Source organism: Eucalyptus grandis, chromosome 2, assembly GCF_016545825.1.
Source record: "Eucalyptus grandis isolate ANBG69807.140 chromosome 2, ASM1654582v1, whole genome shotgun sequence".
NCBI lineage: Eukaryota > Viridiplantae > Streptophyta > Magnoliopsida > Myrtales > Myrtaceae > Eucalyptus > Eucalyptus grandis.
In genome coordinates, this window is record NC_052613.1 from 44807085 (window position 1) to 44825365 (window position 18281).

Below are 18281 nucleotides of genomic sequence, written 5' to 3' on the forward strand. Positions count from 1 at the left end.
GTCATAAGTCAACCCCCCTTTATAATCTAACTAATATAAAAAAATTCTTTGTTAATGATTTATAAAATCTTGCATATTTTGGAGTATATTATGATGCCTGAAATTAAACCGATTGCTTGTCTCTTATACCTACCCCAACATAGTCGCCATCTTGACGATAAAATGATTTAATAACGTAACTTCATTGTGAAGCTAGAAGTTAGAATACCAAATTACGCATTTCCTATAGAATTTACAATCTAGGTATTTTTCATATTTCTTATTTTACACGAGAGCAAAAATTTATATCATATATATCTTTCTAGACATGGTTTCTTGTGCTATATTAGATAAATTTCTAACTCCGGTGAAAATGATAGATGGACTCTAATAATTTAATTCGTCGATTTTGAATCAAGGTTGGATTGAATTTAGATCGTTAAAATTGAATCGGATGAAAAAGGGTTAATAACTCAATATGAATTACAGTAGTATGTGACATCAACATCAATAGTGAAGTGCGCTGTGACATCAAGAAGCCCGTACGATCATGGAATGATTTTTGGTCCTCTGGCCTCAACTCTAGGAATGAATCAAAAGTGACCAAAACGCACATATGCTCAGAAAGAGAGAGTACATGGATATATCCCACCCTCTCTGTGAAAGGGTAGTAGACTTAAAAGGCTTGAACAGAATGATTAATTGGATCCATCGGATCGTTGTCTTAAACAGAAAAAGGCAAAAATGAGTGAAGAATGACGTTTGAAGGTTAATCATCCGCAGGACAGGAAGATAATATGCCACCAAGGCAATTAAAGGAACTGAAGAAAGGCGAAAAAGAGTTTACAAAACTTTCCAGGTCTCATGGGCTCAAGCCCATGAATGAATGAATGCGCGTGTCAGCCAGCCGGAATAGAAGGCCCATGATCTCAAGCCCATCATTACTCGAAATTCGCATTCTTAACTCGTGCTCTGGTTGAAGAAATCACAGAACAGAAGCTCGAGCAAAATTGCTCTCGCTTTCCCGCGCTTCGGTTTTGGGGTGATGGAGTCTCCTCAATCCGTTAGTCTTGATTGCTGCTTGTGTTGATTGTTTGTGTGAATCGCGTTTTTTTTGCGGTTGAATCGAGAAGGAAGCCTCGCGAGACGTGATCACGAACAGCAACTTCCTCTTCCCTCATCCCCCATGGACGCAACTCGCAAGCACCAGGTTACTCTCTCTCTTTCTCTCTCTGTGATTAGCTCGCTCGCATGGCGGTGCTGAATTGTCGACGTATGGATTATGTTGATTCGCGCAAGTAAGTTCGACATCGGAATTGCTCAAACCCTAAGTTTTGTTCCTGATTCATCAATGAAGCGAGCAATGGAAGGTGACACGTCCACAATGGCCAGAGCTGTGAAGCGAGCAAGGGAGGAAGAATCCTTCCTGAAGGGAGCAGAGGAGTAAGTGTCACCGATTTCTTCTAAAAGAGTCAAATGTCATTTGTACAGTCCATGCTAGCTATTTCGGCCTTTTCCAGTGTTCTGCAGGATATGGCTTGAACAGATATGCATGATTGGAAGTAGGGACATTTGGTGTAAATTAGTTGTTTTTCATGTTAGAAAAAATAATTTATGCAAGGAAGTCAATTGCACAAACATCAGAATATGTAAGTTGCAGTATCATGAACAAGCGGCCCCATTAGGGGTGTGCATGGTCCGGGCGGGCGGTTCACGACCTAGGCGGGAACCGCCCGTTTGTTGCATGGATCCATCCGGGAACCGGACCGCCGGTCCGGTCCGGTTCCCAGATTGATCCATGAAATTGATCTTGACACGAAACAATTTTGGTTTTCAACATAGAACGATTATGTGACATCAAAGCAAGCCAAAGAAAGAAAAACCAAATTTAAGTACGTGAAGATGCGGTTACAAATACGGTCCGGGCAATTTCTGGATATTTTACACACCTCTAGAAGTGAGTGAGATGAGAGGTTTCTTTTAGTAATTTTTTTTTTAATATTAAAAGGTTCCGGTCCGGTCCGGGTGGGTGGGCGGGCGGGCGGATCCGCCCATGGAACCGGGAACCGGATCGGTACCCACCGGTTCCCATAAGTGGAACCGGGAACCAAGGGGAACCGAACCGGTTCCCTCAAGAGCCGCCGGTTCGGGCAGTTCGGTCCGGTTCGGGTGGTCCGGACGGTTCTCGGTATTTTGCACACCCCTAGACCCCATGTATACTTCTACAGCTACTCTAACAGCATTTAGATACTTCTTTTGCATGCTAGCGGAATGCCTTTAGCTGCATTGTTTATTTAGAAATCTCCAAGCCGATTTGAAATAGTTTTGATTTTGCAGTCAAGCATAGTCTCAAAGAGATGACAATATGCAGTACACGATGATCGATGAGCAACTATAGAGGTGATTCAACTTCTTTTTCTTTTTCTTTTTTATATATATTTTAAACTTTATTCTTGTTTTGCAGGGAGATGGCTGAAATACAGTTGGGCATGGAACAATTGCGGTTAGATCTTGAGGCAAATGGGTAAATTAATTACATGTGCAATAATGTTAATCTATGCTTGAGTACAATGATTTTAACTGACGAATTTTTTCTTTCTGTAGAAAAAATTTGGCAGATACATTGAAAAAAAGATCTGAAGAAGTAAGTGAGAACCCTATAGTATTATTGATCTCGACAATGTTATTTTGTTCAATTTAACTTGATTTGACGTGATATGCAGTGTGAAATTTGTTTGAAAGATGAGAATAAAAAGCTTAACAGAATCTACAAGGAGATTAACAATTACCAAGCTTCCCGTGACAAAACTAGAGGTATGTTAGTTGGGTAAGTTTTTCCGATTATAAAGTTCTCGGTTAGTGTCATGACTCATTTGGTTACTTCGATAATGTACTTATCTTTCCATAGATGTTTTCCTTAAATTTGAAGAGGAAATGGAAAAGTTTAAAGAATCGAGAGAGAAGGAAAATGCTTTGGTGGTAGCAATGCGAGAAAACATTAATGAAGCCAATGAATACATAAGAATGAGAAAACAGGTGATTTAATGTTTCAAGAAACTTGTGTTTTTAGAGTCATGGTGCATATTCACATGTGGACATTCTTTTTTTGGAAATGCAGGGTCATGAATATATGAGGATATTGACGAAGATTATCAACTCATGAACTATCTGAAGGGTTTTGAGATACTTGTTGGAGTCAAATAGCATCTCTGCCTGTCAAACGGAAATGTATCCGTGATACATCCCAAGCACCTCCTTCCTCGACACTTCTACTAATTTCCTCAAAATGAAAGCATAGTCCTCTCCATATGGGAACTCTGATGTGAAAAGCTAGACCGGACTTGCTATGCATCACTGTGCATCATATATGCATGGTTTCTACATGTATTCACAGACCCAATTACTCATGTTTAGTTACAAGGTTCTGCGTTTCACTAGATGCAACTGACAGTAGTCTATCAATCAAGAATCTGACTAACAAAACCATGTATGGACACCTTATCTTTGGTCTGCAATCAGTGCCTCAAACATGCCGCAGCTTTCTCGAGAGATTTACCAAGAACATCAGGTGTGGTGTGCAGGTCTTGAAGCAGTGGCACTCAATTAACTTCTCTTTCTTCAGTTAAAATGATGCTCTAGTCATTCACAAATGGACGCGGAATCTCTTTCCCTGGAATTATTAGGTTTGTAGATGCTGAGGATGCTTTGGTCAGTGACAATACCCGAGCAGAGATGCCGATAAGTAAAAGAGGCACGGATGCATCCTGAGATGAACGTGTAGCAAATTTATGAGTGAAATCACCTTAGAGAAATCATCTGTTTCCTGAGAGACTCCCCTCCGTGAGCCTCGTTTTTCTTATTCATAAAAACCAACAAAAAGGCCTTGCATCTAGAGGCAAATCAACCAATTCATATCTTTGTTTCATTTGTAAAGAACCATCCTGCAAGCGTTTCGATCAATCAATGAGCCTCTCCAGATCTCCTTTGGTTCTGTGTCCATTTCTGTCCGATTGATTGTGCCGACTCCAATCTGAACATTGTTACTGTTTTTGGTTTGAGCGGAACTTGGGTTGTGGATTAGCAGGAATCTGGCTTTTGGTTGATTTGGCGTGCTTATCTCGTTGGGTAGAAATCTCCTTGAAAGTTAGCTTAAGCGGTTGATGCCAGAGCATGGACCACCATCGGACGGAGCCCTAGGCCAGGATCATTGCCGTGAATGGTGGCACCATCGCCTTCATCCTGCCTTCGTGATCATCGTGCCTCGTGGGGTTGATCAAGAAAAGGGAGCTTGAGGAGGAAGATTCAGGTTTTTTGGGTACTGAACTTGAGGAGGAGGTGGAATGGCATGCGCTTCAGGTTTTTTGGAACATAAGGAAGAATGTTAGCAAAGAACTCCGCCTTTGGAAACAAAAGGAGAAGATTCACACAGGCTTTGAGAATTTGCAAGCGAGAGAGCTTGCGAATCGCACTTGGCTGGCTTGAGTTCGCTTTGCCTTCTCCTCGACTTTTCTTTTGTTCCCCTTTATATTTAGTAGGCAACAAGATATCGATAAAGCGAATGCGCTCTGTTCACTTATCATGTGTACACCTTAACTTGTAAAGCTTCCCACGTGAGTAAGAAACCCTCAGAGACTATGGCGGTGGCGAGGATGGAAGCGGCAACAAAGAAAGGAGAGTGAGGGAGCTAGAAACCAGAATGTGCGGTATTAGTGTTCACGGATAGCCATGTTGTCCTTACAAGCTACCTTGCTGCAACTTAAAATCTTTTGTGGTGAGAAAATAATGAAGTCTCAGTATCTGAAAACCAGTGGAGTTTGAAGACTAGCATTGTTCATGGGTCTCATTTCTATCTGACTCTATCTTGATATATGTTAATAACGTAACCTATTAAACTAATGCATTTTATTGACATAAAGAATGTACTTGTTAGTTACCATCCTTCCTCTACGAACTTAATGTATCCTCTTATGATTGCCTATGCATAAATACCTAATAGCTATAAAACATAGATTGCTCTTACCCCAAAGAGTCCCCGTCTTCCCAAATTCTTACCGTGTCCTTTTTTGTTTCCTCCGCTTTCTTGTAAGTATTGGTTTCATAACTCTAAATGGATTCAAGAAGGGGTCAGGTCGACGTTGGCTCACCGTAACGTAAGTGGGTCTGTGCAGCTACGAACAAAATATTTACTTATAGGCATTTGGGAAGAGAAATGCTTTTCAAAGCATCTTATAAGATGAGGACATATTGGTTTGCGGTTGTCTTTCACTCTTCATCTGCGAGAAGCATTGAAATTCACCCTTAATGTCGACCCTAACTATATTTGATGCCTAATGTCAATATTTTACTTGCGGCCGATGCACCTCAGTGTATCAAGTCCTCTCGAGATCTAACAAAATACTTTGTAAAGCTTTTAAACAGCAAACGTGATCGATGAGCGAGTCAATAAAATCGGACGGACGTTTTAACAAAAAATAAGAAAAAAAATCATGCTCATGCAAGACCGCTCAACAAAAGTTGGCATATTTTCACTCTTCTGCCGAGGGAGTGACTTGCGCCTAACTGCTCGATTTGCCTTTTGGGCAAATCGGCCACCCTGCGCGAGGATCGGGTCCACGAGGCAGGATTTCGAACCTTGAGTCCCCGTATAGACCATTTCATCAGTTTAGCCATCATTTGAATAGGGTCTCCACTTATAAATTCATCTGCATTTGCGGTTTTAGTTTTATCTATGAGAATTGGTTATATAGCTCTTATGCGAACACGTATCAAATGTATATCTGTAATAATTTTCCTCTTCCATTCACTATCCATAGAAATGATGAAAGGAGGGCTTTTTCCTTTTTAATAACTTAATCCTTTTTCTTTGGGTGCGTTGGCTTGGAAGTTTGAGCTATAAAAATTTCATTTGATATGGGAATTAATGCTCAGCGATTTCTATTGCGCATGCAATGCTCGACGCGCCATTAATAGAGCACATTTCTCACTTGCTGGGATTTACAGTCTAAAGTGCAAGGGTTTTCCAAGTTGAATAGCCTTGTGCACCAAAAACGGAAATTTTAATGCGGAGTTTCGGAAGGAATATCAATCCGCCCATGATAAGTTTGGTGCTCTTTTGCATCGCATGACCTGTGAACGAGAAGATCTTCAATTCCTACCCATACATAAACCAAAGGGGAGCTTCTGACGATTTAATTCCAGTAGAAATTTTTCCAAAGCGTGAGCGACAATCCCCAAAAGCAAGTTCAAAGATTGCCAGAAATGGCAAGAGATAGGGCTGCACCGAGTGCTTCTTGTGTATATCCAATCGCCTCGTATCGTGCTGTGATGAAGTTGTTTCAAATAGCTTAACCTATAGATCATGTGAGACGGGAGCATGTGCGACGTCGCTACCTCACCGAGCACGTACAGAGAAGTCCCGAGGGGGCAAAAGTACAGATGCAACAACTTCACTTTGCAGGATGGTATGAACAAGAGAGGTTGTTCGAGTACAGAACACGGGGCAAGCGCGTGGTGTTTTATAAGCCCTTGGAATCGGGAAGATCGATCCACCGGAGCTGAATCTCCACTTCTCCACACTCGACATTTCTCAGTCCGAGGCACATGTCTTAGACAACCCGTCCTTCAATCCAGACGATGCAGCTTTCTTCAGTGAGGCGGTTTCGTCTAAGACGTTGCACTCTCGTCATGACAGTGCCGCTGGAAAGGCCTTGCAGATTCATCTCGAGAGCTTCTATGAAAGGTTTTATGTCGAACTCATCATCTCCCGTTCTGTCATCTTCGCTGAACGGGTTGTGATCATAAACAGTCTGCCACGAGGATATATCAACATCTATCTTCCCCTATTCAGGAAAAACTTCAGTAATGCAGAATGGCGCCATCTTAATTTCTTTCAGGTTGACGAATCAAGTGTTCATTACATAACCTAAGCTGGAAATAGGTTCCTAAATGCAAGCTACGATGGGTCACGTTGGAGCTTGCGGAGTTCTTAACAGTGGTAAAATTGGCATTTACTTTATGAGATACTCTCAAATGCGCTAGGCTATTCATATCACGCTGTGGATCCTAAGGGCGATTGGAATGGTGTCAGAACAACCTCGATTCTAGACGAGAAGGAAGTCTAACCATATCAAGAGCTACACTGTCTGCAATGACCGAACTTTGAGAAGACTGATGAGGCAGACTGAAAAATTTGCAGTGAAAGAAACTTGCATGTATATCCTTTGAAAGAATAATAAGCAGGAGAAACATTAACATTACAAATGTGAGACGGGGAGTGAAAAGTGATACGGTTAATAGAAAAGAGGTAACCATTCTTTAAAGAAGCCAAGCCAAGAAAGCAACTGGTCTTGTGCTAAACGACACATACATCACCATTCAGCACCCTAAAGACATGGCCTCTTGTTCGCTTTAATGTCCTTAAAGCGGAAGAGTCAATGAATATGCAACTCACAAGTAAACTCTTTACTTTTGTTTTCACACTCCGTTAATGAATGCAGGAAAATTTAAGAGGCATTGGGACTACATCCTTTAATGCAATTCCCTTCGTGCGATATGAAATTTGTATGGACACTCGACATATCTGAACTATTGGTAAGTTGAGATACAAACTAACGAAACCTAATGTAACATGTTTGTAATATGGTTCAGCATGACCCCTAAAGTTGTGTGCAAGTATGCTAAACTTAATGATGACGTCTTTTACATAAAAACTGGTCTTAGTACAAGATACATCATTCAAAGATGCAGTCAGACGGCTTTCGATAGTTTGTAACTTAGGCACACTGGTGACGAAAAGACTGGCAAACAAAGAGGCCAATGGGGACGGAGCATCGTGAAAATAATTCATATGTATCCGACTTAAGTCACGAAGGGGAAGAGAGAGAGAGAGAACTTACCAGCTCGACTGGAATGGTAGAATCAGAAACAGAGAGAGTCGGATCTCCGTTCCACTCAAGATTAACCTCCTTCTTCATAAGACGAGTTCTTCAAATTCTGCCTCATTTATCCCCCCTTTAACTAGAGGATTTATAAGGGAGATCGTTTCAAATAGTAACAGCTTTGACAACAAACTGCCATATAGAAGCATATCCAACTAAAGTAAGCTCCTCACACAGGAATAGTGAAGCGCAATGTGACATCAAGAAGCCCGTACGATCATGGAAGGATTTGTGGTCCTTTGGCCTCAACTTCATGAATGAATCAAAAGTGAGCAAAACGCACATATGCTTAGAAAGAGAGAGAGTACATGGTTATATGATTATAACCCACCCTCTCTCTGAAAGGGTAGTACACTTCAAAGGCTTGAACAGAATGATTAATTAGATCCATTGGATCGTTGTCTTAAACAGCAAAAGGCAAAAATGAGTGAAGAATGACGTTCGAATGTTAATCATCCGCAAGACAGGAAGATAATATGCCATCAAGGCAATTAAAGGAACTAAAGAAAGGCGAAAAAGAGTATACAAAAACTTTCCAAGTCTCATGCGGTGAAGAAGCGACTCCGATGATCTAGTGAATAGCAAGTTTGTTAAAATGTAGGCATGAATAGCAAGTTCTTCAATCGGGGCTGCTAAGGCAAGATCTAGTGAAAAGTAATTCATTAGCGAATCACCAACGTAGATAAAGTACCAATGTCCTCATTGGCAAAAGTGGATACAAAACTTATCAAGGCGAAAAACGCATGTAAACTCTTGACAGGAGACGTCTTCAGGTAATGTCACTTCAATCGGATCATTTGGGCAACGATCCAAATCACTGAAAATATGTAAAAGCACACCCCTATCTTCATTTTCCCGCAAAATCGGAACTTGGGCAAAATAGGGTCAAATCATCGTATGTGAAGTGTTGCATGCAAGAAAAAATGAGGGTAAAAACGGAGAGGGACTAAAGGAGGAGGCGGACCTGCATACAGCCATCTTGACGACGACGTAGGGATCATTGGATCTTGACGCCGCGCTCGACCCGGATCCTGAAGAGGCCCAACAGTCTCTCCATCATCGAGGTCGACGGTGGTGCTCTGGGCGATGGCATCTCTCAGCCTCTCTGTTCCCGTGTGTATGCATGTATGTATGTACACTCGTCAAACATCTAAATCTCCCGACGACAATAATTAATTTAAGGAAAACGAAAAAGTCAGAAACACGATAAGGTCGTGTAATTGGAGTAACGTACTAAAATTATTTGACGAAAAAGAGAAACTTTGGTGGGATCGTGGGATTTCTCGATTTGTCTTTTTCTGGGACGGGAAATTCGCGTCGGACACTCGTTGAGTGGCTGATCGCCAATAGGGTCTTGATTAATTTGTCGTTATGTATACTTTTGAGGAGAGAGAATTCTGGGGAAAGTAGTCGGATGACATTTTGTCTGAAGTGAAGTTGTGATGTGATTGGTGTGGGCGGTCTGACTAGTCGGAGACCGTATCTTTTGTTTTTGTTTCTGACGCGCCACGTGGCGTGGTTTCCTTTCCATAGAGAAATCCCAACTCGGAATCAAGAGGCTGCCATAATAATATCATAGATCAGATACGGAGTGAATCTCAACCGAGTAAATAGGTTCAAATGCGCTTGTCAAAAAAAAACAAAAAGGTTCAAATGCGTAAATCGTCAGGTTGCATGAGAAAGAACCATTGTCGTACGAGCGAAATTCTGGCACAATTTATTCTTCGATATCTGCATCAACCTCGTAAGTTCAAATATACAATCTCTAATTTTCCATTCATTTTCCTGTACATGCCACGTGTACGTGTGGCTGTCATGTGTGAATTATCGGCCCTCTATCGAAAGTGGGTGGGCCACCTTGTCTTTCGCACCTCTATTTTCGCAATGGAGGTTGTTAACATTTCAATAAAGGGGCCCGCTTTTTGCTCTGATAAGTAAAACAGGGCCCACCCCAAAAAATTTTGGTTTTTCAACATATATTTAGGAGAACAAGAATTTAGCTTTGTGACGAAGTGTGAATATATAAGAATGATTTTTCTATATTTCTATCGTATTCTTGTTAAAAAAACACACACACACCCACACACACTGTAATAAAAACAATCGAGTTATATAGCTAGAAACACCTCGGATCACATTTCGTCATCGAAATAAAATTTCTAATAAGATAAGATTGCGTTAAATAACATATCGAATTGCAAAATTATGCTAGCTTATTTCTTGGATTAGCAGAAGAAAGAAGTCTCATTCCTTTTTCAATAAAGCTTGTAATTTGTTATTAGGTCTTTGCTAGCACTACAGAGGATCAGACTTCTTGCCTGATAGTTTCATGATCTTATATCCAGGGAAGTATGCAACCGCAAGAGCTACATCAGCAGCAGCTGGAGTAGTTACGGTAAAAGTTTCTTGCGCTTGGCTTCAATATCAATGGGTCTACTGGGTACCGCTCTGTCAAAACTGACATTAACTGTTTGCTGATACTACTATCAAGTTTTTTTAAATACATGAAACTTTTTTATCATTTTTATGGAGTTTGCCAGATGATGACGTCTAGATAATTACTGAAGCCTATTCTAAATCCACTAACAATTTTTGGCTTAGGACGTTTTGACATGTGTTCATGTTGCTTTGCTTATAAAATCTTCACGTTTCCGCTGCACATTATCTTCAGGGGCTACTTCTAATATTGAAGAAGTTGCTTCCACTGGAGTTGGTAACCCTATTTTTTTCCTTCCTATTTATGTCAGGTGAATGTGCACTCCAATTCCTAATAGATCCAGGTTGATCTGGCTCTTTAAAGATTTAAGTAGACTAAAAGCTAACCAGTGATCTTCGTGTTCAGGAAATGAGGTTTACAGAGACAGTGATAAAGTAGCTCATCTTGTGAGGAGAACTGAAGAAAGAGCTCGCTTCACGGCCATTTCGCTCACTGTTGACACCCCAAGGCTAGGTCGCAGAGAAGCTGACGTGAAGGACACGCGCGTCCATAAACTGGCCACATTAGAAACCATTTGCTTGTTGTTTAGTTCGGTTTGTCTTTCGTAAATCCCACGGTGAAGAAAGGCTTCAATGGATCGTATGGATTTCTGATTGGCTCCTTACAGGTTCACCTTGCAGTCGTTGTCGACATTGAAGAACCTTGAAGGTCTGGACCACGCAAAGATGGACAAGGTGAGTGATAAGTCTCGTTCGGCTATACTATAATTGGCAAAAGTATCTTTTCACTTATGATTTGCATATCTTTTTGGGTTTATTTCGATGTTAGTATTGCCCTCCCAGACTAATGATCCCGAAACAGACCAAAGAAAAAAGACCATTGATTCCAAACTCGCTTCATATGTCGCCGGTTAAATCAATTGCACTCTGAGACGGGAGGTAAGTTAGCCCTTGAAATTGCGTTTAGTCTTTTTCCTTCGAAAGTCGTCCACTGCCGTGTTGTGCCATTTAATTGGTCATGACAACCTCATTCAAAAAATAAATTCAGCTCAAACTCTATTTATGGAGTCATACAGAACATAGAATAGAAGATATTTATTGCCTTCTCCATCCATTCCAGAATGTTGCCTGAGCTGAGAAATGGATGCTGGTTACTTATTGATCCATCTTTGGCCAGAAAAGCAAATATCTGTTACATCCATGCAATGTTGCGATTTTGCTATGTCGAATAACAATGATAGACAATAAGAATTCGTATGAACTGGGTTTCAAATGAAGTTTCTTGTGTTGTATGATTATTGGGCAAAAGCGACCGCGTCTGGGAAACTTTTGAGGAAGCCAGCGGGGTAAAAGCACATAGATCTAGCGACCATATTTAGTGAACTCCATGCATACCGATGGTGATTGATCTCTTCACTTGTACGAAGGGACAATAGGTAAGGTTAAAGATTTTGGTATTCGTAGTTTGGGAACGTATATTCTCGTGGAAAGGAAAATCTATTGATACTGTGTTGAAGCTCCACATTTTCATTTTCATCTCTAGCTTGGACCAGTGAAGTACAGACAGAGACGGTGCTACTCGACTGGCATGCAGTAATTTTAAAAGCCAATGCTTGCCTGTTTAAGCTCTAAAGAAAAAATATCGTGAATTGGTTCGATTGATGCGTCGCCTTATTTACTGGGGTAAGAGCAGGAAATATTCTACATCTTGTGCAGTTGATGGGTTTCTGCACTATTAAAAACCTGTTTGGATGAGTAATATATGGAGTCGTGCTGTCTTCTGTCTTTTGGTGTTTGCTAATTGGTTTTGGGAAGGTTTTGGATTTAGTCGGTGAAAAAGGGTTCTTCGATTACAAGTTCACCGTGAGCGGTTTGTCTATCGACACGTCCTGTGGGTGATTTAGCATGTGAGTTTAGGAGACTTTGAGGAGCTGAAGGATTTTGATGGCCTATGAATTGGCTGTTGCTGATTCTGCTATATTGCGACTGTTGTACAAATTAAAGCAAAACGAAGTGAGTATCTTTCTTCTGAACTCCCATTCGGAAGTACATGGCATCAAACTAGAGTATTTAGCTGCTGTTATGATCAGTTTTGGAGAAGTATAGAATTGAGAGAATGATAACGTTTCGCAGCTTCAATCTCTTCTCCGTGGTAAGAAAGAAAAAAGTGGACGCCTTCTTAATCTCTTGCGATGTGCCTTTGCTTGGTTACAGAAATAATAAGTTAATGTAGAGGAGTATACAGCAGATTATTCAAGCTTTATCAGCACGTCTAGCGTTTGCGTTTGTAAAAGTTACGAAAACAATTCCTAGGGCTTGGGGCTGCGGAAGAGCTGGTGTCTTGTTCCCCTTGGGAATCTTGAAATATGTGTACTGATCGAACAGCTTCAGTTGGGGAGATTACGAGACTGTCCTGTTCTTTCAGTTTCTGATCATTTATATGCTCAGGTAATCTTGGTATAGTGCATCTCTGCTTCTTTGTGTTGCGGAGATTGTATGGCTGTCCTTGGTTTGGTTCTGATTGTTCCCAGAGTAGTCTCATTTAAGAGGCGGTTCAAGAGGATCACAACTTAGTCCAGATCTTTAAGAAGTCATATACTCAGGCAATGCTTGTGCCAATGCTATAGTTGAAGTTCTTGGTAGAAGTGGCAAAATGGGTCTTAAACTTATATATGACCCATTTAAATCATAAATGGGCCATATATGAGTCACTTATTTTTTGAAGAAGCTAGCTAAATGGATCTAACAATTGAAGATTTAAGATAGATGGGTCTTAAGTGGGTCTTAAATGAGTTGGACTTAAAACTCATTTTCAACTTAAGCCTCACAATCTCTCTCTTTCCTCTTTAACTACACAAAAATATTTTTTAAATAAAATTGAAATTATAATTATTTTTATATTTTAATTTTCTTTCCTTTTCTTTTCCTTTCTTCCTCCTTCCTTAGCTGGTGGCCAGCATGATGACGACCAGCAACCGGCTAGGCGAGGCTTGAGCCTTGCCGATGCAGCGAGCCTCGAGCTCAAGGCTTGCCTATAGCTGGTTGTTGACCGTCGTCGTGGCCACCGACTAGCCAAAGAAGAAGAAAAACAAAAAAAATAAAAAGAAAAAGAAAATTAAAAATTATATTCTTAAAAAATAAAAATAAAAATTCAATTTAAAAAAATAATAATTACAATTCGATTTTAAAATAATTTTTTAAAAAATTATAAAAATTGTCCATTAGATTTGTGTTGCATAAAAGTATTTTAGCAATACCATTAAAATAAAATAAAATAAAGTTTTCTTAGATTTAGTTAAATGAGTCTGATATTGATAAAAAATTTTGCATTACAATAAATGAGTCATAAACTGGTTAAAAATGAGCTGATTTGGGTTGGACCATTTATGACCCAATCCAAATCCGACTCAATCCACCCGTTTAACAGGTCTAGTTCTTGGTTTGCTTCTTATTGTTGCTGCTAGGCCTCCTGGGATATTGGTGACCGATGAATCCAGGTAATGCTTGTGATTTATATGCTATAATGCTGATGAATTTGTGCTGAGGATGTGATGCAAAAACATTATTGTTAAGAGATTTTGCAAACAACTTTTATTTGCATTTCTCATGAAGGTTGGGTTTTGACTCATTCATTTCCGAAATATTTCAACCGATTGAACTGCTCTTTAGTCATGCTTCAATTGAACGTGAGACGTGACCCAAATGACCGAAGGTCGTGGATTCACATCTACTAAATGCCCTTAGATAAGTGACCACATTATTCTCCTGCCAGGAGACAAAATTGCTTCCCAAATTGTCCTCTCACCTCATTTCTCCTCTATTCTCTGTCCCTACGTGTTGACACCTCAATTTTAATTAGGTCTATTTTATTAATTAAGTTTTTATTTTGTCTTTTTCGGAATAATGAACAAAAACCAAATAAATAGCAAAAACAACAAAAAATAGTAAAAATAAAGGAAAAGAAAAACAAAAGCAGCAGCCCCCTTTCTTTCTTTTTCACACGACTTGGCCCCACCCCTTTTTTTTTCCTTCTTCTTCTTCCCTCTTCTTCTTCCTCGCTCCTTCTTTCTCCGCCTGTAGTTCACGCGCATAAGACGACGACGCGTGCAAAGGACGGCCTACGGCCGAGGAGAGTAGGCCGACGTCGACCGGAGAAGATAAGATCGCGAAGCGCCATCAATGCCAAGCATGCTTCGCTGGATGAGCTTGGATGGGACGCCGGTTCAGCCAAGGAGAACCGCCCGCGCGCGAAAGGGGACCGGCGGTGAAGCTCCGTCGACCGGATTCCCTCGCCTATAAAAGGGCACCACCTTCATCGAAGAACGGCACGGGCGAGCTCGGAAATCCTTCAGAGACATCGGGAAGGATTGAAGGACGAGCGCGGGAGAGAACTTTCAGTCGCGAGCTGGTGACCTCCCGAGAGACTTCGGGGGAGGCCGCCGGCTAGCGAGTCCGAGAAGGTCGAGATCCGGCCGGTGGAGGCTCGGATGGCGCGAGTGAAGCAAGGTCGGGTTGACAAGCGAAGAGGTGAGATCCGAGCGGAAGGAGGCGCGAGAAGATCCGGAGAGAGAGGGTCGAGATGCCGGGCGCGGATCTGGAAATCTGCCGTGCTAAGTCGCCCAGAGCCGGGCCGCCGCCGTCCGCGTGGCCGAGCACCGGTCAGCGCCGTCAAACGATCTTTGTCGCCCCCGTGCCTCGCCGCTGCTGTTTTCACGCCGTCCAAGTTTAAGGGCCGCCGTCATCAAGCCGTGCCGCCGTGCCGTGCCGACGCCGAGGGACGGTGGCACGATCCCTACTCACGCCATCCCCATCGCTGCTTCCCCTCTTGAAACCTAACCGCCGCCGTCCGCCATGTCGCCGCCGTCGTCAGGCGCCGCGCCGCTGTCCGGTGACACCCCCAACCAGCGATCCGCGTCGCGTCGGGTCGAGCCGGGTCGGGTGTGGTTCGCGAAACCGGGTAGGGTTTCGCGAGACCTAGCGGACCGAAAATCGGGCCGGGCGCACCTCACCGGGTAGGGTTTCGGCCAACTTGGGCCATTCGCGCGTGGGCGGGTAGTTTTCCTGGAGTTTTTTATAAAACGGGCCAAGAGCGGTTTGGGCCTTTTTAAAAAAAAATGGGAGGAAAAAAACCTAAGTCGGGCCCGCACGAGACACGGAGCGAGCGGGTCGGACCCAACCCAGGATCGACCCGGTTCGTTTTTAAATATTATTATAATATAAAATAATATTTAAAAATTAATAATAATAAAAAATAAAAAATGTTTTAATTTCCAGAAAATCAAAAATATTTAAAAATGTCGAAAAATGTTTTATTTTCTAAAAAATCGAGAAAAATAAAAAATAATTTATTTTCCAAGAATATTTTGAAAAATATTAAAAAATATTTTATTTTCCAAAAAAAAGCCAAAAATTCATGAAAAAGCCAAAAAAAATTCAGAAAAGCCAAAAAAGACTTGTATTTTTCCAAAAAATACCAAAAAAACCCAAAAAAAAATCCCTTTTGTGTCCAAAAAATTAGAAAATGACTCAAAAAATGTTTTTCCTCCCAAAAATGCATGGAAAATCTCTCAAACATCCAAAAAGCCTTAGGGTTTAAACAAGATTAGGTACCGAAAGGGCATTAGTGATTAACTAGTGTAATCAAGTCCCGATCCTAATTTCTGCGGTTGTGCGGGGAGCGAGTATTTCTCCCGATACTTCGCTTGGGTTTCTAATCGACCCACTCCAAATCGATTAGTGGCGACTCCATTTTAAAAATTGATTTATAGGTTAAAAACTCAAACTATTAAAGTCGTGAATTGGTGGACTTGGGAGAGTCCGAGCATAATTAAATTCAGCCGAGCCATTAGCCTCCTTAGGCGCTCGTACCCGATTGCGGGCGCCGGAAAAAAAGAGGTCGCGACAGCTTGGCGACTCAGGGACTTTGAGGATTTAGGCCATTTTATCTTTGTTTAAATGCTTTCTTGACTTGGTTTTCTTTCTTTTATGCGGGGGTAATAGCTTAAAGTTTTTTTTTATTCTGTTAAAATAAAATGTTTTTGTGATCATAAACTGTTATGCATGCTTCTTGTTTTAAACACTACACATGACACACACAACCCCGACCGCCGGACTGGGCCGCCATAGGACTTCTAGGATGGTGTTAAGAAAGATACGACCTCGAACGCAAGACCGCGATGTAGAGGTTGCCTTTCTTTTCCCCGAATTTCCTAGCCGAGGTTAGGAGGGTATGCTGCTAACGCGAGACTGCGACGGGCGGATATCCTTTTAATCTCACTAAGCCTTCTGAGTTAGAAATCGAGCCGCACATCCCACGTGCATGTCTTTGTGCTTGCCATTTTTCTTTAAAAGTAAAGTGATTTCTTTAATGTTACTCAGTCTTTTTATTTGGCCCATGGCAATTTAGGATAAGCTTTTCAAGTCCCAGTTTATATGCGATGGGGAAAGAGCGATATCCGGTTCTTTCCTGCTCCCAAGGCGGAGCTCTTCGGATGGTGGGGTCGGTTAGATCGGTTGCCCAAGAGCTTGTGAAGGCCAAAGTCGGTCATCTCCTATCATTGATCCAAATCACTGTTGCCTACGAAGTCATACAAGCCATGGCACATTTACAGTGCCGAAGACGGTTACTTTTATATTCGGTAGGTTTGAGCTAACCAACCACGGAAGAATACAGCATCATCAACTGGAATGCCTCTTGAGAAAAAGCTTATCGAACCATCAACAGGCCTCATCCCGATACGTGGGTTAGCACGGCTTTTAGAACTGAAGTCCATACTATGATACAAATTCTTGAAGATAACCATAAAACCTGCCCTTTGGAATTTATGAATGCATGTTTCCAAAATCAGCCTATGACCCGGAAAAGTGAAATTTTCCTCTGGCCTTTTTCGGGCTCATCATCTTCCCCCATCAAAGAAATGCCATAACTCCCAAGATGGCATGGAAAGTTGATTAGATCTTAAGAGGGGGGAATTATGTCAACATGATTTTAACTGAAACATTTTTGTCCTTTAATCGTTTTAAAGACAACTCAGAGAAAATCATGCGAGCCTCTCCTGAAATTTTACAAGTCTGCTTCTTTTCTCACCTAAGCGAATTTCGAGACTTCATGCGATCATTTGAAACGAATGCTTTTGAAAACCCATTACAAAAATTTATGGTTTTAGGACCGTATATTCCCAATCAAAGCTGTTTAAATTGGGTAAACTTCCTAAGAGACCCAGCTCCTGAGGCATTCCAATGGTGTGCTGGTTGGTTCCATGAAAAAAGAGCTCGCTTCGCTTATAAGCGTGATCTCCCAATTCCGTTGCTTGGCCGCACCGGCGCCATTCTCTATCACTCTTATCGGGTGCACGACAATATGGAGCCCTTCGGGAGATCCCATCGTCTTCCATCGGGAAGGTCTCTTGATTCTTTTCAATACAAGCCGTGACTACGAATTCGAAGTTTCTACCGCTCGGGAAACTTGGGACAAGTGCCATCGCAAAGGATCGTGGTACTGAAGGGCTTGAGGGAGAAGAAAAAGCCCACCACGCCTCCATGTCCTACATCCACAACCATCGCATCCCGAAAAAATGGAAGCCATCGGTCCCTCACTCAATCGGCGAGAGCGGCCCACACGAGCAAGCAAAACTCATGGAGAGGGATTTGGGAATGGACTGGATGCACACCTCAGAGCCAGCCCAAGTAAGCAACCATTCTCGCAAGAACAAGGCTCCCCGTCGCATATAAATTGGCAATCATGTGCCCCTTAGTATTAATAGTGTGAAAGTTTCGTCCCATTGTTTAGGGACTTTTGTTTAATATCTAGTATTTCATTCTGTCATTTCAATTTCAAGTTCTAGACGTCAGAAGTCTGCAGCCTATAAAATCCTCTTTTGATAAATAAAAAAGCAGTTAGACCATTGCCATGGGTCAATCTTTGTTTAC

The 18281-nt window shown here is 41.7% G+C and overlaps 1 protein-coding gene and 1 pseudogene across 1 annotated transcript; one reads left to right on the plus strand and one right to left on the minus strand.

Moving 5' to 3' along the window:
- The first annotated feature begins 2340 nt into the window (after positions 1–2340).
- Positions 2341–3142, plus strand: LOC108957358. The gene is made up of 5 exons (XM_018867827.2): positions 2341–2503; positions 2584–2623; positions 2703–2793; positions 2888–3015; positions 3098–3142. The coding sequence occupies exons 1-5, from the start codon at positions 2448–2450 to the stop codon at positions 3140–3142; spliced, it is 360 nt and encodes a 119-aa protein (XP_018723372.2). The 5' UTR covers positions 2341–2447.
- Positions 3143–6494: 3352 nt separating this feature from the next.
- LOC104434479 lies at positions 6495–8979 on the minus strand (annotated as a pseudogene).
- Between the last annotated feature and the right edge of the window lie 9302 nt (positions 8980–18281).

Excerpts from the sequence above, each read along its gene's own strand:
- LOC108957358 (XM_018867827.2), top strand. The coding sequence starts at position 2,448 with ATGGCTGAAATACAGTTGGGCATGGAACAATTGCGGTTAGATCTTGAG. Across the intron at positions 2,794-2,887 it reads TTCCCGTGACAAAACTAGAG|ATGTTTTCCTTAAATTTGAA; the intron begins GTATGTTAGTTG and ends ATCTTTCCATAG. Across the intron at positions 3,016-3,097 it reads ACATAAGAATGAGAAAACAG|GGTCATGAATATATGAGGAT; the intron begins GTGATTTAATGT and ends TTGGAAATGCAG.